The following is a 17545-nucleotide window of genomic DNA, read 5'->3' as shown; positions in this document are numbered from 1 at the left end:
AGCCAGGCTGACAACAGGCTCCAGCCGCTCCGACATCCAACCCCAGCGGGTCGGTGGCCGGGGCACTTGCAGTCCTGGGGGGGACACAGCCGAGGGGACCCCGCACCGGGCCCGGGGTGCTGAGTCCCTCCCGGCAATGGCCGCATCGCTCGGAGGGCTCTGGGATCTTAACCAGCAGGCCAGATTTCGTCTCTTCTTACTATTCTTTTACAATATCCCAGTTTAATACCAGCCACAAAGCTCACAGGTTCTGGCACCACACCAGTGGCATCTGCATCCATCCCTGCCACCGCTCACACGTCGACACCACGATGTCCGCTCCCTGCGCGGAAACAGGCAACTGGTTGCATTGAACTACGACATCGCATTAAGCCCGTTCTCGCGCATGTCACTTGTCTCATCAGTGACCAAACAAGCCCAGGGGCTGAATGGGACAAACATGCTGAACCTCAGCTACAGCCCAGAGCATCGGGACAGAAAATACATGTCACCTGCAAGAGGCACAAAGGAGGTGCCAGCGCCCAGGACATGGGAGCAGGGAGAGCTGTGCAGCAATATGCTGGTGCAAAGACACCCCGCTGCTGGGAGGAAAGGTATGCATCCTGCTGTGCATCGCAGGAGAAGCGGTACCCACCACCTCCGTCACCCCCGGACAGCAGCAGAGAGGAAGGGAGGCGATGGCACGCCTGGCAGGACACGCCTGGTGGGACAGTCAGCTTTGGATGCAAGAAACCGCAGCCAAAGCATATTTGCAAACAATGCGAGGCCTGAGGGCCCTTGAAAACACATAATTAGCTCATTAAAGAGACAAATACAAGTCACTAATAAGTATTAGAGGTTAATTAAATGTTTCCCCCATCTTTTACTTAAGGGAAAACTAGTTAATTCAGATTAAACTAATTTCTGCAGCCTCCCATGATGGCCCTCTATGGTTGCAGATTTGAAAATCTATTGAGATTATTGAACTGAAAGGTCAGAGTTTGGGGCTTTTGTTTGCTCTGCCTGGGTGAGTTCAGGGGGTGCGGGGATTTTCATCCTAAGGGTTAGAAATGCCCTGCTTTATCATCTGGGTTACTCAAAGAACATAAGAAGGTATATGATACGCAACTCCCTCTCCCTAACCCTGGACCTGGCATTTAGTCAAAACTACTGCCATCAATCATTTTTTCTTAACTAGGACATTCCTGCAGACTATTTTCTAGCTGCGAAATTTCCCCCATGCTTGGGGTCTGCTGCTCAGCCGGCCTCATCCACCGCCTGACGGCAGCCCCTGCCTGCGCTCAGCACCCGAATTTGCTTTAGCAAACACCCACTGGCTGCACGCCCCAGTGGCCAACTGGTTTCCACAGCTTTTATTGTGGATGGCAGAGCTGTCGCCCCCACGCACCCGCCCACACCCACGCACCCACCCACGCACTCAACGCTCCCACTCGCCAGCGAGAACGGTCACAGTTAATATAGATTGGCAAGATTTATATGGAAGAATATTTAATCTGGTCGGGGAGGGGAGAGGGGTCATCTGTGGTTTTATTTCTTAAATATTTCTCTCTACTCCAGAAGGGTCCGTTTCTCGCTGGAAAAGGTCTGATATAAATTAAAACAAAGGGAGGAGGTTGCTGGTGGGGTGGCCACGGGCATCCCTGGACCATGGCAGCCACGGGCATCCCTGGACCGCAGTCCTAGCCCTGCACGCTGCTGGGCAGACCAGGTCCCAGCACGGCAGCGTGCCCTGTGGATGGCTCAGTCCCACCCAAAGTCCTGCCCTGTCATCTGATAAAACTTCATGTTGAAGGGTCTGTAAAACTCCCGCAGGCGCTGGATCACCTGCCCGTCGATTTTGGGGTGCGGCCGCCCCTTGGATTTCCCCAGGCAGCGGGGCTTGCTGCCACCCTCCGGCTTCTTCAGGCAGGGAAAGCCCTTGGTCTCATTAAAATAGAAATGTTTGTCCGTCACCACCCTCTTGAGACCCAGAAAGTCCTGGACACGGCCCATTTCCCCGGCTGGGTCGCTGACGAGCCTCTCCCCGCTGACAAAGAGGAATTTGGAGAGGGGGAAGTACTGCAGCCAGTTGTCCAGGTGCTTGGCATAGATCCCAATCCTCACCGCGCTCCAGCTCGTGTCGATCAGTCCTGTGCTGATGTTTTTGAAGGCCAGGGCCTGGAAGCTGGGGATGGTGGGGTTTTTGGAGAGTGTCTGCGTGTAGTCCGAGATGGCGCGGGTGACGGGGTTGCGCACCACCACGATCAGCTTTGTGTCCCGAGACATGTTGTAGATGCGCCGGGGAGCCTCCTTGGTGACGAAGTAGCTGGGGGTCTTCTCCATCGTGATCTGTCCCTCCAGCGTCCGCGGCATCAGGCTCCTAGGGGGAGAAAGGGACGCAGTCAGGGCTCAAGGCACAGCTGCTCTGACCTGATGCCGCAACAGGGATGAGCGGGAGCAAACCCCAAAAGCCAGCCCGAAATGCCAACAGGCTCCCCCTCTGCGACTGCTTCTCTCCTTCCCCTCCTGCCAGCCAGGGACACTGTCTTGTCACACCCCACCGGTCACCTCCTCATCTTCAAAAGCCCTCCTAGGAGCCCCCCTGCCCAGGTCTCTCCTTTTTGCTCATCTCAGCCTACGCTTCATCCGCCCAGGGTGTGTGTCCAGGAAGGGACTCCCTGTCACGGGGAAGGGACTCCCTGTCACCCTGCCCCGCCAGCAGCACCGTCCAGAGGGCACTTGCAGGCTGTCAGTCCCCCTTGGAGGTCCCCCACAACCTACTTCCCAGCCCTGGAAATTCCTCCTACTCCCTCCTCCTGCCTCCAGAGAGTTTCAGTGGTGGCCACGCGCATCTCAACATGTGTGTTTTGGGACGGGGCTGGTTTTCATCCCAGCCTCTAGACCCATGACACGTCCTGGATGTGTCCACTCGCCATGTAGGGCTGCAAAGAGGAAAGAGGTCAACCTCATCACGGGGGTGTGCACCCACAGGGTTAAACCAAAGCGGCGGCTAAGGATGGAGATGCCTGAGGATGGAGATGCCCACCAAGGCTCCCACCTCCTCTGCCTCCAGACAGCAAGCAGTTAAGGCCAGAAAAAGACAGTTTCCTTTTCAGAAAAAAAAAAAAAAAAAAAAAAAAAAAAAAAAAAGGCAGAAAACCTCTCAGGGCCCAGCCATTGTGCTGCGTAAAATTCACTGCCCTGATTGTTCCCTTGTGCACTTTAATGAGGCATTAATTGCCGGAGAAATTACCCAGGCATGTCACCCTATGAGGAGAGCCAGGGGCTGAAGAATGTATCTCCCCTGCCACCAGCACAGGCACCTGCCCCAGAGCCCCTCATGTCCCCCAGAGCCCCTCACATCCCCCTTCTTGGGGATGGGCACGTCCCCTCAGGCCATCCTGGTGGCAGCTCACAGGTCCCTGTGGGCACAGCACCAGCGTGGCTCCCTGTCACACAATGCCACCCCGAGCTGCTGCTGCTCCCCATGGTTTCCCTTGCTGGCAGGTGATGCAGATGTGCCAGGGGACCAGCAGCTCTTGCTGCTGCGTCCCAGCCGTGTCCCACCAGCTCACTCCCATGGCACCCCACACAGGAGCCCTCACCAACGGACCCCACATGGACACAGAGACGGAGTGCACTTTTCCTGGGGCTCGTCTGGGATTGAAACGGCTTCATTTCCTTTGTGCTGTCACAAGCTGTGGTCCCCATTCCCTCCGTCATGCTCAGGGTGACACGCACCGTCCCCTTCCCCAGCCACGTAAGCCAGAGGAGTCTCTTGCTGAAAGCCCTGGGCTGGAAACTCATCCTGCTCGGAGCACAGCAGCATCCTGCTCCAGTGCCGGGGGCTCAGCCCTGCTGCCCACCCCACCTGGGTGCCCGTCCTTGCACTGCGTCTGTCCCAACAGGAGACTGCTTTCCCGCAGGGAGGGGACACAAGGATTCCAGAGGCTTGCTTAATACTTTGGGAAGTGACCAAACCATTTCCATAGTTCTTCTGAAATAAAACCTACAGGTCTGTGTGCACACAGAAATACACATACAGAACGAGCACTTCCTTTGCTCCCACCTAGACTTTTCTTAGCAGATGGCAGAGCACTTAACCCAGCCGGCAAGTGCTGGTTTACAAGGGGAAACTGAGGCACCAAGCAACAACATGTGTAGCAGCTGTTGTGTAGACGCCTACATCCAGCCAGCCAACAAACACCCACCATCCTGACACAAAATCACTTGTATGGGTCAGCAAACACATGGGGATCCAACCCGAGCTGCACCATGCCCAGAGACATCCCAGGACGAGCTCCAGGGCTCAGGAAGTCTCTTGAAAAAAAGTACCAATAGCCAAATATTAACTGTGACACGGGATAAAATAAAGCAGAAACATCAAATCTGAGACATTTCACTTAACCAAAAGGAGAGAGCTGGGACTGGACAGCCTCTTTCCTACAAGGACTTTCCATTTTGCCTGAACTTGGAAGAATTCTGGTTTTAAAACTCAAGGTTCCTCCTGGGGTGTCCATGCACCCCTGGGGCTGCTTCACCCCGGGTCCCCTGGGGCTCGCTGGGAAGGAGAGGAGCTTCCCCTGCCTGTCCCGTACGTCTCTCCTCTCTCATCCAGGCAGAAGGATTTTTTAACATTGCTTGTCTGAAGCCAAGCCGACCTACGCAAGGACGGGGAGAGCTCCAAAGCCCTGCTCAGGGGATCCCTGCGGGAATGCTGGCAGAGCAGGAGGATGAAGATGGACCTTCCTGCTGGGCTGCAGCCAGATCCTGCAGCGGGGCTGGCTCTTGGCAGCAGCGCTTTGGGACAGGACAGGGTGTTTTAGGGATCCCCATCCCTGCCCAGGGGAGCGGGGTCCCCACGGCGAGAGGGGACGAGCCACGCAGCAGCCGGGGCTGTGCTGTGGGGAAGGCAGGGCTCTGCCCAGCAGCATCTGTTCCTTATGTAATGGGAAAAGGCTTGAGGTTTTTTGGGTTGGTGTGTTTTTTTTTTTTTTTTTCTCTTTCCCCTGGACGTAGGAAAGAACACTTTATTAAAAGCATTTGCAAGCAACGCTGGGCCCCGCACAACTCCCTCCCCCAAACAAGAGGCAAAAGCCACTTGTGGTTCCCCCCCCCCGCCCTTTTTTTTTTTTTCTGGACAGTGCCAGCATTTTCAAAGCCACTTCTTGTCCCCAGCCTGGCAGCAGCAGTGCCCAGGCTGGGGGGTGCCCTTCGGGGGTACCTGTATCCTGGGGGCAGTGATGGGCGCTTCCCCCAAACTTTTCAGCACCTTCCCCCCCCTGCCCTAAATAACCGCGCTCCCTGGAGGGGCTGACTGCTGGCGTTCCCGTTGGGAAGCGCCCTCCCAAACCAGCCTCAGGCCCTTGCACCCCACACCCCAATTCCTTCCCTGCTGTCAGGCAAAAACCAACCTGCCACCTCCGAACGCCGCCGTCAGCACACCTCCAACCTGCTGCTCCCCCCCTCAAACCAGCCAGCAAAGCACATTTAACTCTAATTATGTCCTGAAACCCGCCATAGGGTTTGCCAGGCTGCTTCATGCAGCTTCTCCGGGCGACTTGTTGAAGCATTTCTGCAGCGCTTCCCCAGATGCCACCGGGATTCCTGCACAGCAAAACGGCTCCTTCCTTGTGCTCTTCACCCGCCCAAACCCTCTCTCAGTAAACACGGGCTCAAGACCTAAAACAGTTCCTCTCCTCGATGGGCAATAAAATGTTTATTATCAAACAGCGAACACTTGGGATGACGTGATCCGCGAGCCTGGAGAGCCCACATTAAACCAAAACACTGCTTTTCTCAGCCTGCGCTCCCCAAACCGGCACCGAGCTGACCCAAGCTCAGGAATTCATGGTTGTGCTCAGCTTTCAGAAAACCCCATGGTTTGGGTTTGCTGCAGTTGCCGTCGCGATGTTCCCGAGGACATAAACCAGAGAGGAAACCCGTGAGCTACGCCTGTAACAGTGCTGCTCTCCGGGAGAACTGATGTGCTGACCACGAAGAACGACGTGAGTTTGGATGCCCTCAGCAAAGGCTTTGCTAAAACATTTTAATAAAAGCCTTTTTACTCCCCCTCTTTCTTTTTGCAGAGGGACAGCAAGGGCCAGGCTGAGCCCCATGGTGCCAAGGCCATCCCTAAGGGTCTGTGGGACAGAGGGACCCCCAGGACCCCACTCACCACAGGCAGCCCAGGAGACCCTCACCCAGCAGTCCCAGCACCTTCCCCGCACTCATCCTGCCGACCAAGGGCTTCTCAGCACACAGGAACCGCACTGGCTTTAATTAAAGCCACCCACACCATCCTAGGCTTAATTAAAAATTAATTAAAATAGAATTTTTAATAAAAGCCCATGTTGGGGCAGGGATTCCCAACTCTGTTTGCACAGGTACTGCTGGAGCAACAGCAGGCAGCTCCTGTGCGATGGGGCGCACAGACCTTCCCCTGCCAGCATGGCCACGTTCTTGGTCCCCCCACTGGGGACAGCAACGGGGCAGCGACATCCCATGCAAAACCCCTCCGAGGCTGGTCCATCTGAGCCAAAAGCTCTGCAAGAGAGCACTGAGGCAGACCCTCGGACAGGCTCCAACACACCTACAGCTTTGTTTCCGATGGGAATGGAAGACACATGACCCCCCGTGGGCTGGAGGCCACTGGCTGGGCTTTAAACCCTCGATCCCGCACTCGGTTAATGGGGAGCCACCTCCACCCAGGTGGTGGAGGACCTGGGTCCCAACCTCATCCCTGGACCACGTCAGGAACAGCAGCCTCCGAGCAAATTGTGCAACACCTCCTCTTCCTCAGCAGCTCCATCACTCCCAGCTACTTGCAAGATAATTACGCTATTTCACGTTTTCATTAACTCCCTAATACTTTCCCCTATATTACCCCAGTTAATTATTGATAACCCCTGTCTCCCTCCAGATCTGGCTTAAACTGGCAAAGAGCAGACCTGGCTTCTATTGTGCTCCACTTTAGTGCAAGCACTGGAAACTTTAATTAAATTTACAGTTAATTCTTATTGACCTTAAGAAAACGCCTTGGGAATGCTAAGCGTTGCCTACAAGCAGGCGACACTGCAATGAGGGGGCACCTCGGCAGCCTTGTAGACAATTTGTATTTCAAGAGAAGACTGTGTGCCCAGGAGAAGAAATAAAACTCTTTTTACCTTTCTATTAAGCTGATAAATTAGCTAGCAAAACAACTGGCATTTGAGAGGCACCAGAAATGGGATTTCCTACATAGAAATAGTCAACGTGTTAGGCTGTTAATGCTTAAATAAAATACAAAAATCATGGAGAGGGGTGGAAAACGCCACCATCAACTTCAGAGCCTCCCAGGAGCCGTTTTGCTCATTGTCTCACCAAATTTTCCTTTCCACCCACCCCAGTTACCCATCCCCATCCTCCTCTCACCCCCCGAGCCGTGGTACCCGCTCGCTCGGGGGCTGCGGGATCGCTGCGGTACCACCCCGTACCCAGCAGCCGGCCGCGACCCGGGGCTGCCGTTACCAGTCACCGAGGGGCTGAGCCGACAAACTCACGTCTGTAACATCCCCTAATTGCTCTCAGCCGAGGTGCGTTTCCAAGGGCTGCTGGACCTCTCTGGGATCTTCCCTCTATTACAGTCAATGGGAAATTGCAGATTAGGGCTGTGCTCCCAGGGGGCCCTCGTTTAGATTAATTACCTCCTCTGTTGAGGTAGCAAGGTGCAATAATTTACAGCCCCGATAAAAATGCAGAAAACTGCATTAAGTACAGATTAACAGCCATAGCAGGCAAGTAATCAAAGCAGACTTCAAAAAACTGGGCCGACATAACTTTCCAGGGTTAATTGGTTCATGATTCCTTGACTCCAGGATGATTTTGTTGCAGACGAAAGAGAACTCCTCCCAGCACCCGGCTGAGAGCATAAAGTAATGGATGCGCCCGTTGGAGGACAACCTCGCTGATAAATAAGTCTCCAGCCCGAGAGCATCCCTATGTTAGTACCCACGCCATCTGCTCAAACGGCAGCTCCACTCGCGGGTCAGGCTCTGCCCACAAATTCATCCCCCCAAAAAATGCCAGGCAGCATCTTTAGCACAGACACAGGCCCAACCTGTGCCAGGAACGTGAAAAGGGAGGCCCCCGAAACCCCAGATAAACCGCAGACATGGGTGATAGGTGCAGTCTGGATCAGGGCCCGTAGGTTCTATGTTATCACCAAAAGTGGGAGAGAAAAAGGGGGGGAAAAAAAGCCCCTCTCCATTATTATTAAAAAAACAAGCCCTCACAAAAAAAAAGCCCCCGACAAAAGCAAGTGAAAGGCAAGGGGATTTCTGCCGGAGGGGATATGGTTGAGAGCTTTCTGCAGGGCCAAAGAAAGTGACTCTTTCAAGGCAATAAGATGGGCGACGGGATGACGTGGGGGACAAAACCGGCCGGGACAGCCCAGCTTAGCGTCGGTGACGGTGACGGCTCCCTCGCCCGCCCCAGCCCAGCCTTGTCTGGGCAGGGGGCACCCAGTGGGGTCCGGCTGCGGTTCCAGGGGACCTCCTCTCTCAAAGGCAGGGTGACAGGCTGCCCGGCACCGGGCTCAATGGGGGACAGAACCTTTTTTGTGTAAATGTAAAACAGTTTGGAACCAGGAGAGGGGGACAAGGCTTGGGACAGATTTATCCTCTCCCAGCAGACACCCGGTACCACCCGGATCTGCATATGAATCGCCCCAACAGGCTTATCTCACCCGGCGGGACAAGGCTGCCTTTGTGGCCGCACAGCGGCTATGAAGTTGTTAAACTGGAACCAGTTATGCAGACTTTAAGATACCAGACCTTCTCCTTCAAGGCAGCTAAAATAGCAGCACCTTTGCCGGGAAGCAAAGGGCGAAAAAGGAGAAAGGGGGGGTGGGACGTCAGGAGGGACGGATCCAGCCTTGTGTCCCTGCTCCCGGCTCTGCCAAGGAGACCCTGGCTGTCAGGGGACATGCTGGACCCCCCGTTCCCCAAAGCGGGGTGGGGGGCACGCGTGGGTAGCTGTGCTTAACCCCCACCCCTGTCCCCTCCATCACCTTCTCTTCCTGGAAGAAGCACCGGGGCATCTGTTGAACCTCAGTGCAAGGCACGGAAGGCTGAACTCACCATCAAGCCGCCCGGGAGCAAATTAGGCCATGTTCCTTTTTATTCCTAATTACTGTGATCTTCCCCATCTCCTTCCCCTGCTGCCCCTTCGGAGGAGGCAGAGGGTCCTGCCAGCGCCTCCCCAGCAGGCAGAACCCCCCCGGGCGCTTTCCATCCCAGGCCTGCCTCCATTATTTTTGATTCTTTCACCAATTCAAAAACGTGCAAATGAGGCCACGGCTTCCCAATCAGGCCTGGCCAGGAGCTAATTGGCTTTAAGCAGGGAAACCTGAATATGCTAATGATGGCAGTAACGAGCCTGTGATGCGCCTGGAAGGGGAGCCAAGCCCTCGGCTCAACGATCGGCTGACTCTGAGACACGTCAATTAACAACAAGGAAGATAATTTATTAATGCTCCTTTGCACCCCCCTGCCCTTTGCTCCTAATTACAGTTTGATACATGAAACATCGTGGAGGTTTGCCCAGTGCCGCTCCCAGCTGGAACATCCCTGAACAGCCCCGAGCGTCTCCTCCTGCCCCCAAGCAGCATCTCGCCCGGCCAGCAGCCCAGGACCACAACTGGAGGGTCTCCAGCCGTCCCTAAGGACCCCAGAGCTCTCCCAGCACCCGACCACGGGTGACGGGGTCCCCAGGCTGGGATTCAGACGGGCCAGGCTGCAGAAGAGGCTCAGAGGAGAAGGGAGATGCGATGGGATGGGTGGTGCTGCCGGCCAGGGCTGCTCCCCGTGGGGTCCAGGCCCCTGCAGACCCTTCCGAGGGGCTCCGTCACCGGCTGCAGGGCCCGGCTGCTTCATTCTGGGAAGGGCACGGGATGCAAAGCAGGAGGGAGGCAGCAATAGGGTCTGTTGGGGGGCTCCGGGAAGGGCCAGCAGCCAGGGATTTCTGAGTTTGGCTTTCCGACCTATTTAGCATCAAGATCCGGGGGATGTGGAACGCTGAAAGGGGAGAAGCCCATTAGCATTTCTAATGGAGTGGCTGCTTTCACAAGTCACCCGACACCCAGTTATTAACCACGATAAGACCGAGGCCATTTAGGAAACCACGACTGCTTTGTCCATCTATCCAAACCCCCGGGTGCCCCAAGTCCCAAGCCCTAGCAGGAAGGCGAGAAAAAGGCCATTTCCCCATCAACCCCACGGGGCAGCCGCAGCCCCCTGCTCCCACCCAGCCCCGCTCCCCGCCGCCACCCAGCATTTGCATTGCCATCGTGCTCGTGTTTATGGCTGGGGGTTGCAATTACAGGCAGCTCAAGGCCCTGAAGGTTTTTCTTTGTATGGTTATTCCAGCGGGGTCGTTAAGGCCAAAGGGCTCCCTGTGAATGCACATAACGGCATATGATTATGAAAAGCAGAAACCAGAGTTAATAAGGGTGCAGCAACTTCCCTGCTTGGAAGCGGCGGTGCTGAAGGAAGAGGCTGCTTGGCCTCTGTTACCATCCAGGGGATTCGGAGACAGTCCCTCTTCACCCTTCTCCACTGTGGAGCTATTAGCACCCCAAAAATGCAGAACAGCTCAACACCCCATTGATGTTTGCCACGGATCCACCACAGCCGCCACCACGCAGGTGCCCCCCATGCCCCTTGGACAAGGCATAAAAGCCACGGCTGCCCTGGGACGCCCGTTTGCTGTTGGAGTCGTCGCCCATGTCTGCAGCGGTGAGCATCGGGCACCCCACAGCCCACGGGGACATCTGGTACCTCCAGAGGTCACCCGGAGACAGAAGAGCAGCAAGACGGTGCTGCCTGCAGCCCTCAACGGCAGGAGGGGGACCTGAAGCCAAACCAACCTCCCGTTCACAGGAGCAACGTTTCGCTTGCAACAGGCAAAGATGTATTTTGAACAACCATCCATGAAAAAGCAGCTGAACTCACTGCTTGGGTTAAAACAGGCGAGAAACAGAAAAGCTAGGTGAATCCCCCCAAACCCTACAGAAAGCGTGGGCTGACAGGAGCCCAGCCTTGCTGGGATGCTGGACTGGGGCTGTGCTAAGGCGAGGGCAGGGCTGCAGCGGGCACGCACGCCCCTCTCCATCCCTCTGGAATGAAGCGCGTCTGCACGGCAGCAATTAGAAATCCTCTTCTTGCTGCTTGCTCCCCGGTGTCCCTTTGATTCCCGAGTCCCGGCGGCCCCGGGGGCGCGGGGACAGCCTGTGGCAGGTGTCTTGCCTGTGACCCGGGTCAATCGAGGGCTCTGATCTCCAAATGACCCTTCCCAGCAGTGAATACGTACCCGCGCTCAAACAGCTTGCAGATGAAGGAGCAACAGACTGGAGATGATTTATTCAGGAATTAAAGGTTCAGTACTCCTTTTAAAGGCTGCGCCTCGGCACTGTCAGCCTTCATTGCACACAATTAAAGGGGTTAGCTGCCCCGGCCCGCCACCGCCCTCCTCCCTTCCAGGGGAATGAAATCAAACAAAACCAACCCCCCCCCGGCCCCCGCCAAGCCCCAGCCCCATCCCTCCAGCGTATGGTTGGGGGCACTGCAGGACTTGCAAACTCGCAGCATGAGTGGCCCCGGGAAGCTGCTCCGGCTCCATTCTGCCAGGGACCAGCTCGGCTCTGCCAGGGACGCTCGGCAGAGGCTCAGGTTTTGTCCCCGCTCGCAGGAGGGGATGCTCGGGGTCGGGGTCTCTGCTCGGCTGGTGGCGGGGGTAGCCCCGGTGCCACCCGTGCAAAGCCTGTTCCTGCAGCTGGGGCTTGGCGGGATGCTCCTGGAGCCCTGGACCGGGGGAGGGAGGCAGGGGCTGCCTGGGAGCAAGGCATGGGGCTGCTCGGGAACAAACCTCCTCTCCTCTTTATGCCTCCAGAGCAAGATCCAACCCCTCCTCTGCCAGCTCAGCACCTGCAGGCTCCGAGCAGGGAAGGCGCTGGCGGCGCTGGTGTAAACTCACACCAGCATAATTGAAACACAGCCTCAAATTTCCCCCTCACACCTGAGAGGGGAGATAAGGACAACACTTAGCATCATCCGGATTATTTTTTTCCCTTCCAAATTGTGAGAACTGATGGGGTGGTTTGGCGGCGGGAGGGGGAGCATCGCTCCCGGGCGCGAGCAGCAGGAATTCAATGAAAAGCTTCCTTCCTCTTAGAAAAGAAAAGGAAGAAATCCTCTGGCAGCAGCGGCTGCTGATAATCTCTTTCCAAGGCAGTAAATTTTCCTGCAGCTACCCCGGCAAGTAATCCGGCAGATTATTACACCTTTCAGCAGAATCAGCCTTTTAAATACGCTCTCCCTTCACCACGCATCTTGTGTTTTATGACCTGACTTGCTGTCTGAGCACAGAGAAACACAAATTATGCTCTTCTGCAACCAGAGTAGAGGCACCGGTGACAAATTTTATACCTCCGGTAACTGGGATCCTTGGGCGCTCCAATAAATAAGGAAAATTTCCTCTAAAAGCTGCAGGGGGCTGCCAGGCTGGGGGCTGTGCATCACTGCAGCCTGGGGAGGGGAAGGGACCCCCCCCATCCGCTGCTCTGGGAGAGCACCCCACTAACGCCAGCAATTGCAACGCCGTGCCGAGGAGGCACACGCCGCTCGGATGGGCATAACATGATTAACGCATACTTATATACTTCCGATGGGCAGCTATTTTTTACGGACCAGTTGTCCCCAGTCTGAGCACTCCAGGCAGGCGGCGCGCTTCTGGCAGGCCGTTCAGAGGCAAAATTTATTGCCGTTTAAAAAAAAAAAAAAAAAAAAAAAATCCCTGAAATCGCTACGTCTAAGGTCTTTGTTTTCAATTACAACTCAAAAAATACACATATTGGTTTTCACTAAATTATCCTCTTGCAGCAAAGGGCTGATCGTTCCCGGTTTCCCACCTAGGTGGAGGAGAGCACAGGAAGGACATGAAAAGCCCACAAAATCTCATTTTGCTCGGGTTTAAAGTTACATGGCCAGCAGAAATGGGAACCCCTCCACTTCTCGATGCCCTTGTGCTTTCTCATTTGTCTCTTAGGAACTGCTTTTTGAGCAGAGCTCTTTTCCTTTTGCCCGCCCGGGCATCGGGAAGTGCTGCTTTTGGGAGGGGACAGAAAGAAAAAAAAAAAAAAAAAAAGAGTTACCTATAATTTTGCAGTTGCCTGCAGGGCCGTGGGCACCAGCCGTGCCGTGGAGCCGCAATACGCAAATTTGCGGCAAAATCCTCCAATATTTTGAGCGCATCCATCCCCTCGCTGCCGTGCGGTGCCACATCCTGGGGGACAGTGGCTGCAGGTGGTCCTGGCCCACAAGCAGTGCTGGCCTGAGCTACGAGCTTTCAGCTAATTAGCTCAGACTAATTAGCCAGGGTGCAGTGCCAGTGGCAGGACCCCCATGGTGATGGGTCCCTGGGACTCCTCCTCGCCTCCTTCACGGGGTGCAGGCGAGGGGTGTCTCCAGTGGCCGGGGCAGCCCTGCCAGCCCTGGGGAGGGCTCTCTGAGGAGCCCCACATGGAACACCCCAGTTCCAGCCCCGTCACAGGTGCAGGAGCAGCGGGAGCCCACGCAAGGGAGGAAGAAAGGAGGAATCCACACATGTCTGCCAGAGCGAGACCTTCCCGCTGGCCGGCGAATTGACAGCTGCTTTGATTTGATTAGCAGATGCTGACGAGGCATCGAGACAAGTCCCCAGAGCGATGAATAATTTCAGTGTATTTGTGTTTATTTGATCTCAGTATGGGGCTGGCCCCGCCACCGCACCCAGCCCCAGCCTGGACCCTCTCAGAGCGATGGGGAAGGGGCTGCCGGGCTCTCCAGATGGCCACTCTGAGGCCACCGCCGGCACGGCTGGCTGTCCCCCTCCGGCTCGTGCTCCAGGGAGGAGAGAGCCCTTTGCCATGCTCTTCTCCTTCCTCCATCCACACCTTCTGCACAGCCATCCCACTCGGCTGGCAGGTGAGGAAAGGGACCCCCTCCAGCAGCTTTTGGGGATGAGAAGAGATCCCCCCCTGCCCGGCCTCACAACTTTTAACATCACTTATTCCAACATTTTCAAGTCTTTTTTACCTTTCCTCCCCTTTTAAACAGACAAAAATGCGAACTTTGCACTTTCTGGTTGCTGGACCAGAGCTGGCATCAGAAGCCATGTGCCAGGACCACCGGCTCCTGCTGGCATCATCAAGGGTCGGATGCACGTTAGAAAGCAATTAATGCATTTTATAGTAACAAACCAGCCATAAACCCCATGGTCCGACACAGATAAACCCATCAGATGTTACCGCTGGACCAGTGTACCCAAACACTGCACCAGGTATCAGGGCTCCCCCATGAATGAGGGCGGTCGGGTGGAAAGGAGAGCTGGCCTGGGCTCCAAACTGGACAGCCAGTGGAAAATGCCACTGGCAGAAGGGATAAAGAAAAACTCCCTCCCTGGGGCGTCCCCAGGATGCTCAGCTCCTTTGCCCCAGCACCGTGGTGCACGATGGCACACGGACCCAGCCAGGGCTGAAGAGAGGGGGTCTGAGCCCAGGGCGAGAGCTGAGGTTCCTCTGGTGGCTCCTCTCGGGGTGGCTTTGGGAGAAGATGACCCAGGACCATGCTCAGCAGGCGCAGCCCTTGCCATGATGCTGCTGGGGGGGGTCTCCCTGCACCTCCCTGGCTGAGGACCCTGGGTCCTATTCCAGTAGGTAAATCAAGCAGTAAAATCTAGGCTCTCAGTCCCTGTTTTAAACCAAGCAAATTCAACACAAACAACTTTAATGTCATTCTCCTACCCACAGCACCTTCCGCATCCAGTTTAAAATTGCACTGGCTAGATCTGATGACTTAAAAATCAAAGATGCTCCGAGCAAGGCGAGAGCCCGACCCCTGCCATCGCAGTAATGCCTCTCCCATCACTGTGTGCCAATTTAGCATGTGGCGAGTCCACCGGCTACGTTCCATGAAGGCTTCTGCAAAAATGCTTTCCCAATCTGGCTCTCCCCTGCTGAACAAGCACCGAGTCCTGCGCGAAGCTTCAGCTTCAAACTAACCACGAGCCGTTCTGAAACGCATCCAAAACTGTCTCGTTTCTACCTAAGAGAACATAAATCAGTCCTTGCTCATGAACTGGAGCCAGGTCTGAGGTCTGCAACGAAGCCGTGGGGATCCATCAGCACAGTTTCCAGTGACAGTTTTAAGCTCTCTTGGCCGGATCCACAAAGGTATTTGGGAACCCAACGCTCACCGAAATCACCGGTGACTGTGCACCTCAATCCCCCTGCGAACGGGATCCCCCCTTCTCCTCCGAAGGGGGAGAACTGAGGCTCTTCCCCGACTCCCCCCCAGCCTCCCTCCCAGCCTGCCGCCCCCTTGGCTTGCCAGGAGCATCCCCCCACGCTGCCCCTGGATGGGGCACCCCTGTGCCCCACAGCAACAAAACCCCCCAGCGCTGGCCACCCATCACCAGCAGCTGCTGACGGCATCAGGTTTTGAGCAGGAGGGTGCCCTGGGCTGCCTGCACCGAGAGGGGACGGTAGAGGTGACGGGGGGGGACATGAGCCAGCAGCACCAGTCCTGCCCTCGCTGCGTGGCGCTGCACCAGCCCAGCTCCGCTCTAAGCAAGCAGCGCCTCCAACAAACAGCCCGAAGTGATGCACGAGCCGTAGGGTTTGGCCCGAGGGAGGAAAAGCACCATATTGGTGCAATTACCTGAGTTTAGACAAACCTCGGCGGGTGCCTGGGCCGGGTTCAAGAGCTGGCAGACGAGCAGCTTCATCTGCAGCATCAGCTCTCGGCTGGCGCGCGGGGACCCTCCGTGGGGCTGCCGGGGCGCAGGGAGCAGATGTCCTGCAGGCGCGCGGCCCCGGGAGCTGTTGCAGGTGTGGGGCAGCGAGCAATGTGCTGAGGCAGCAGCGCCGCCATCGCAGACCCCACTCCCCGCTCCCCAGCCGCGGCCGGGCTGTGGGCAGGATGTGGCCGTCCCCATCTCCCCAGCACCGCTGTGATGCCTTTGACAGCTCGAGCGGGCCACGGCTGGGCTGCTGCCTGCCCAGCCCCAGCAGGAGGCACGGCTCCATGCTGCCTGATGGCCCGGAGCAGGCAGCGGCTCCACGGAACAGCAGGTTACCCCCAGGTTAACCCGTCCAAAGGTGATGGTTACCCCTAATTCCTTGAGACAGCTGCCTGCAAGGAGGCAGGAATGGAGCCAGGGCTACCCAGCCCTTCTCCTCACTACCTTCCCTCGCCAAGCAGGGTGAAGGAGCCGTAACTGCATCTGAAAGGAGAGAAGTTTCGCCCTGCAGCTGGAGAACAAAGCCCAGAGAGTGCCCAACAGCCTCTGTGGAAGAGCAAACCATCCCCTTGTCTCCCCCTTCCCCGGAGCGGAGGTCGCAACGGCATCCATCAGCCCGAACCCGCTGTGTCCCCCCAGTTTCTGCAGCGGTGTTGCCGTTTGTAGCCTCCCTCCCTGCCTTTGGGGGTTGACAGGAGAAACTTCAACCTAAAACCCCCTTGTCATGTGGGTGCCATCTCTGCACCTGGCTGGTCGTCCCCCCCCGCAGCACAGCTCCCGTCTCTCTGCAGAGGACGTGCTGGGGGTGCTACAGCTCACGATGGCTCTGAGCTGGAGGAGCTCGTCTGCCCTCCCAGCCTCCGTCAACAACAAAAACCAGAAATACGGTTTGTTTGGTGTTTGTCTCGGGTCGAATGCCGTCATGCTGCTCTTGTTGGGATGGAAAATGCATCCAGTTTTCCACAGAAACAAAAAAGATTCCCCATCTGTGTCAAATTTGTAATACAGCCTGGGGGAAGATGGGAAACAAATTTAGCTCTTTTTTTTTTTTTTTTTGCTATCAGAAAAAGTCCCATTTCCTGGCAAAGAGCAAAGCCGAGCTTTGCCCCAGAGCACAGCAGTGGCGCGAGCCACCACCGCTCATGTAGCCCGAGCTGCTCTGTGCCATCCTATCCCGTGGCATCCGCCGAAACGCCGGCAGGAGTCGGGCAAAGGGAATTGGGAGAGGAGCCCCGACACGCAGCTCGTGGCCCCAGAGTGGCTGCCAAATGGTTCTTCTCCCTGACAACCTGCTCAGCCACCTCCATGCGTGTGCAGGACTTTCCTCCCCAATCTGCAGCCCATCACATGGGAGCTAATAACTGTTTCCTCTGCAGATAAGGGAGAAGCCTCAGAAATCCAGCCAAGCCCGGACAACAAGGCTTGGGGATGCTGGGGATGCTGCTGGGCGCCCAGCGGGGCAGCAGCCCGTTCCCCCCTCTCCTTCCCCTCGCACTGCGGTTCAGCTGGTCCCCAGGCGAAGGAAATCCCCCACCGAGGAGGGAGACGTGGGTGGATTACGCACTTTGCTGCAAAAAATTAAAAAAAAAAAAAAAAAGAAAAAGCTGTTTCTCCAGCTCTAGAGAAACAGGCCGTGGAGGCATCGGGAAGGCTCAGAGGATCCAGGGGGTTTCTCCAGCCCCGTGCCCAGGCGGAGCTGTTGGCAGGTCCCAGCTCCCCAGCGCCTGGGCTGGATGAGTCCCAGGTGCCC

General features: G+C 56.2%; 1 protein-coding gene across 1 annotated transcript in view; it reads right to left on the bottom strand.

Moving 5' to 3' along the window:
• Positions 1-1530: 1530 nt before the first annotated feature.
• Positions 1531-17545, bottom strand: part of HS3ST6 (heparan sulfate-glucosamine 3-sulfotransferase 6) — a 40148-nt gene continuing 24133 nt past the window's right edge. Inside the window, exon 2 of the mRNA XM_063344084.1 lies at positions 1531-2359. Within this exon, the coding sequence (XP_063200154.1) occupies positions 1741-2359 (619 nt within the window). The 3' untranslated portion in view covers positions 1531-1740. The remainder of the gene's footprint in view (positions 2360-17545) is intronic.

This window comes from Chroicocephalus ridibundus, chromosome 8 (genome assembly GCF_963924245.1).
Source record: "Chroicocephalus ridibundus chromosome 8, bChrRid1.1, whole genome shotgun sequence".
NCBI classification, from domain to species: domain Eukaryota; kingdom Metazoa; phylum Chordata; class Aves; order Charadriiformes; family Laridae; genus Chroicocephalus; species Chroicocephalus ridibundus.
Note: the sequence above shows the minus strand (reverse complement) of the source record. Positions and strands in the feature narration are given on the sequence as shown.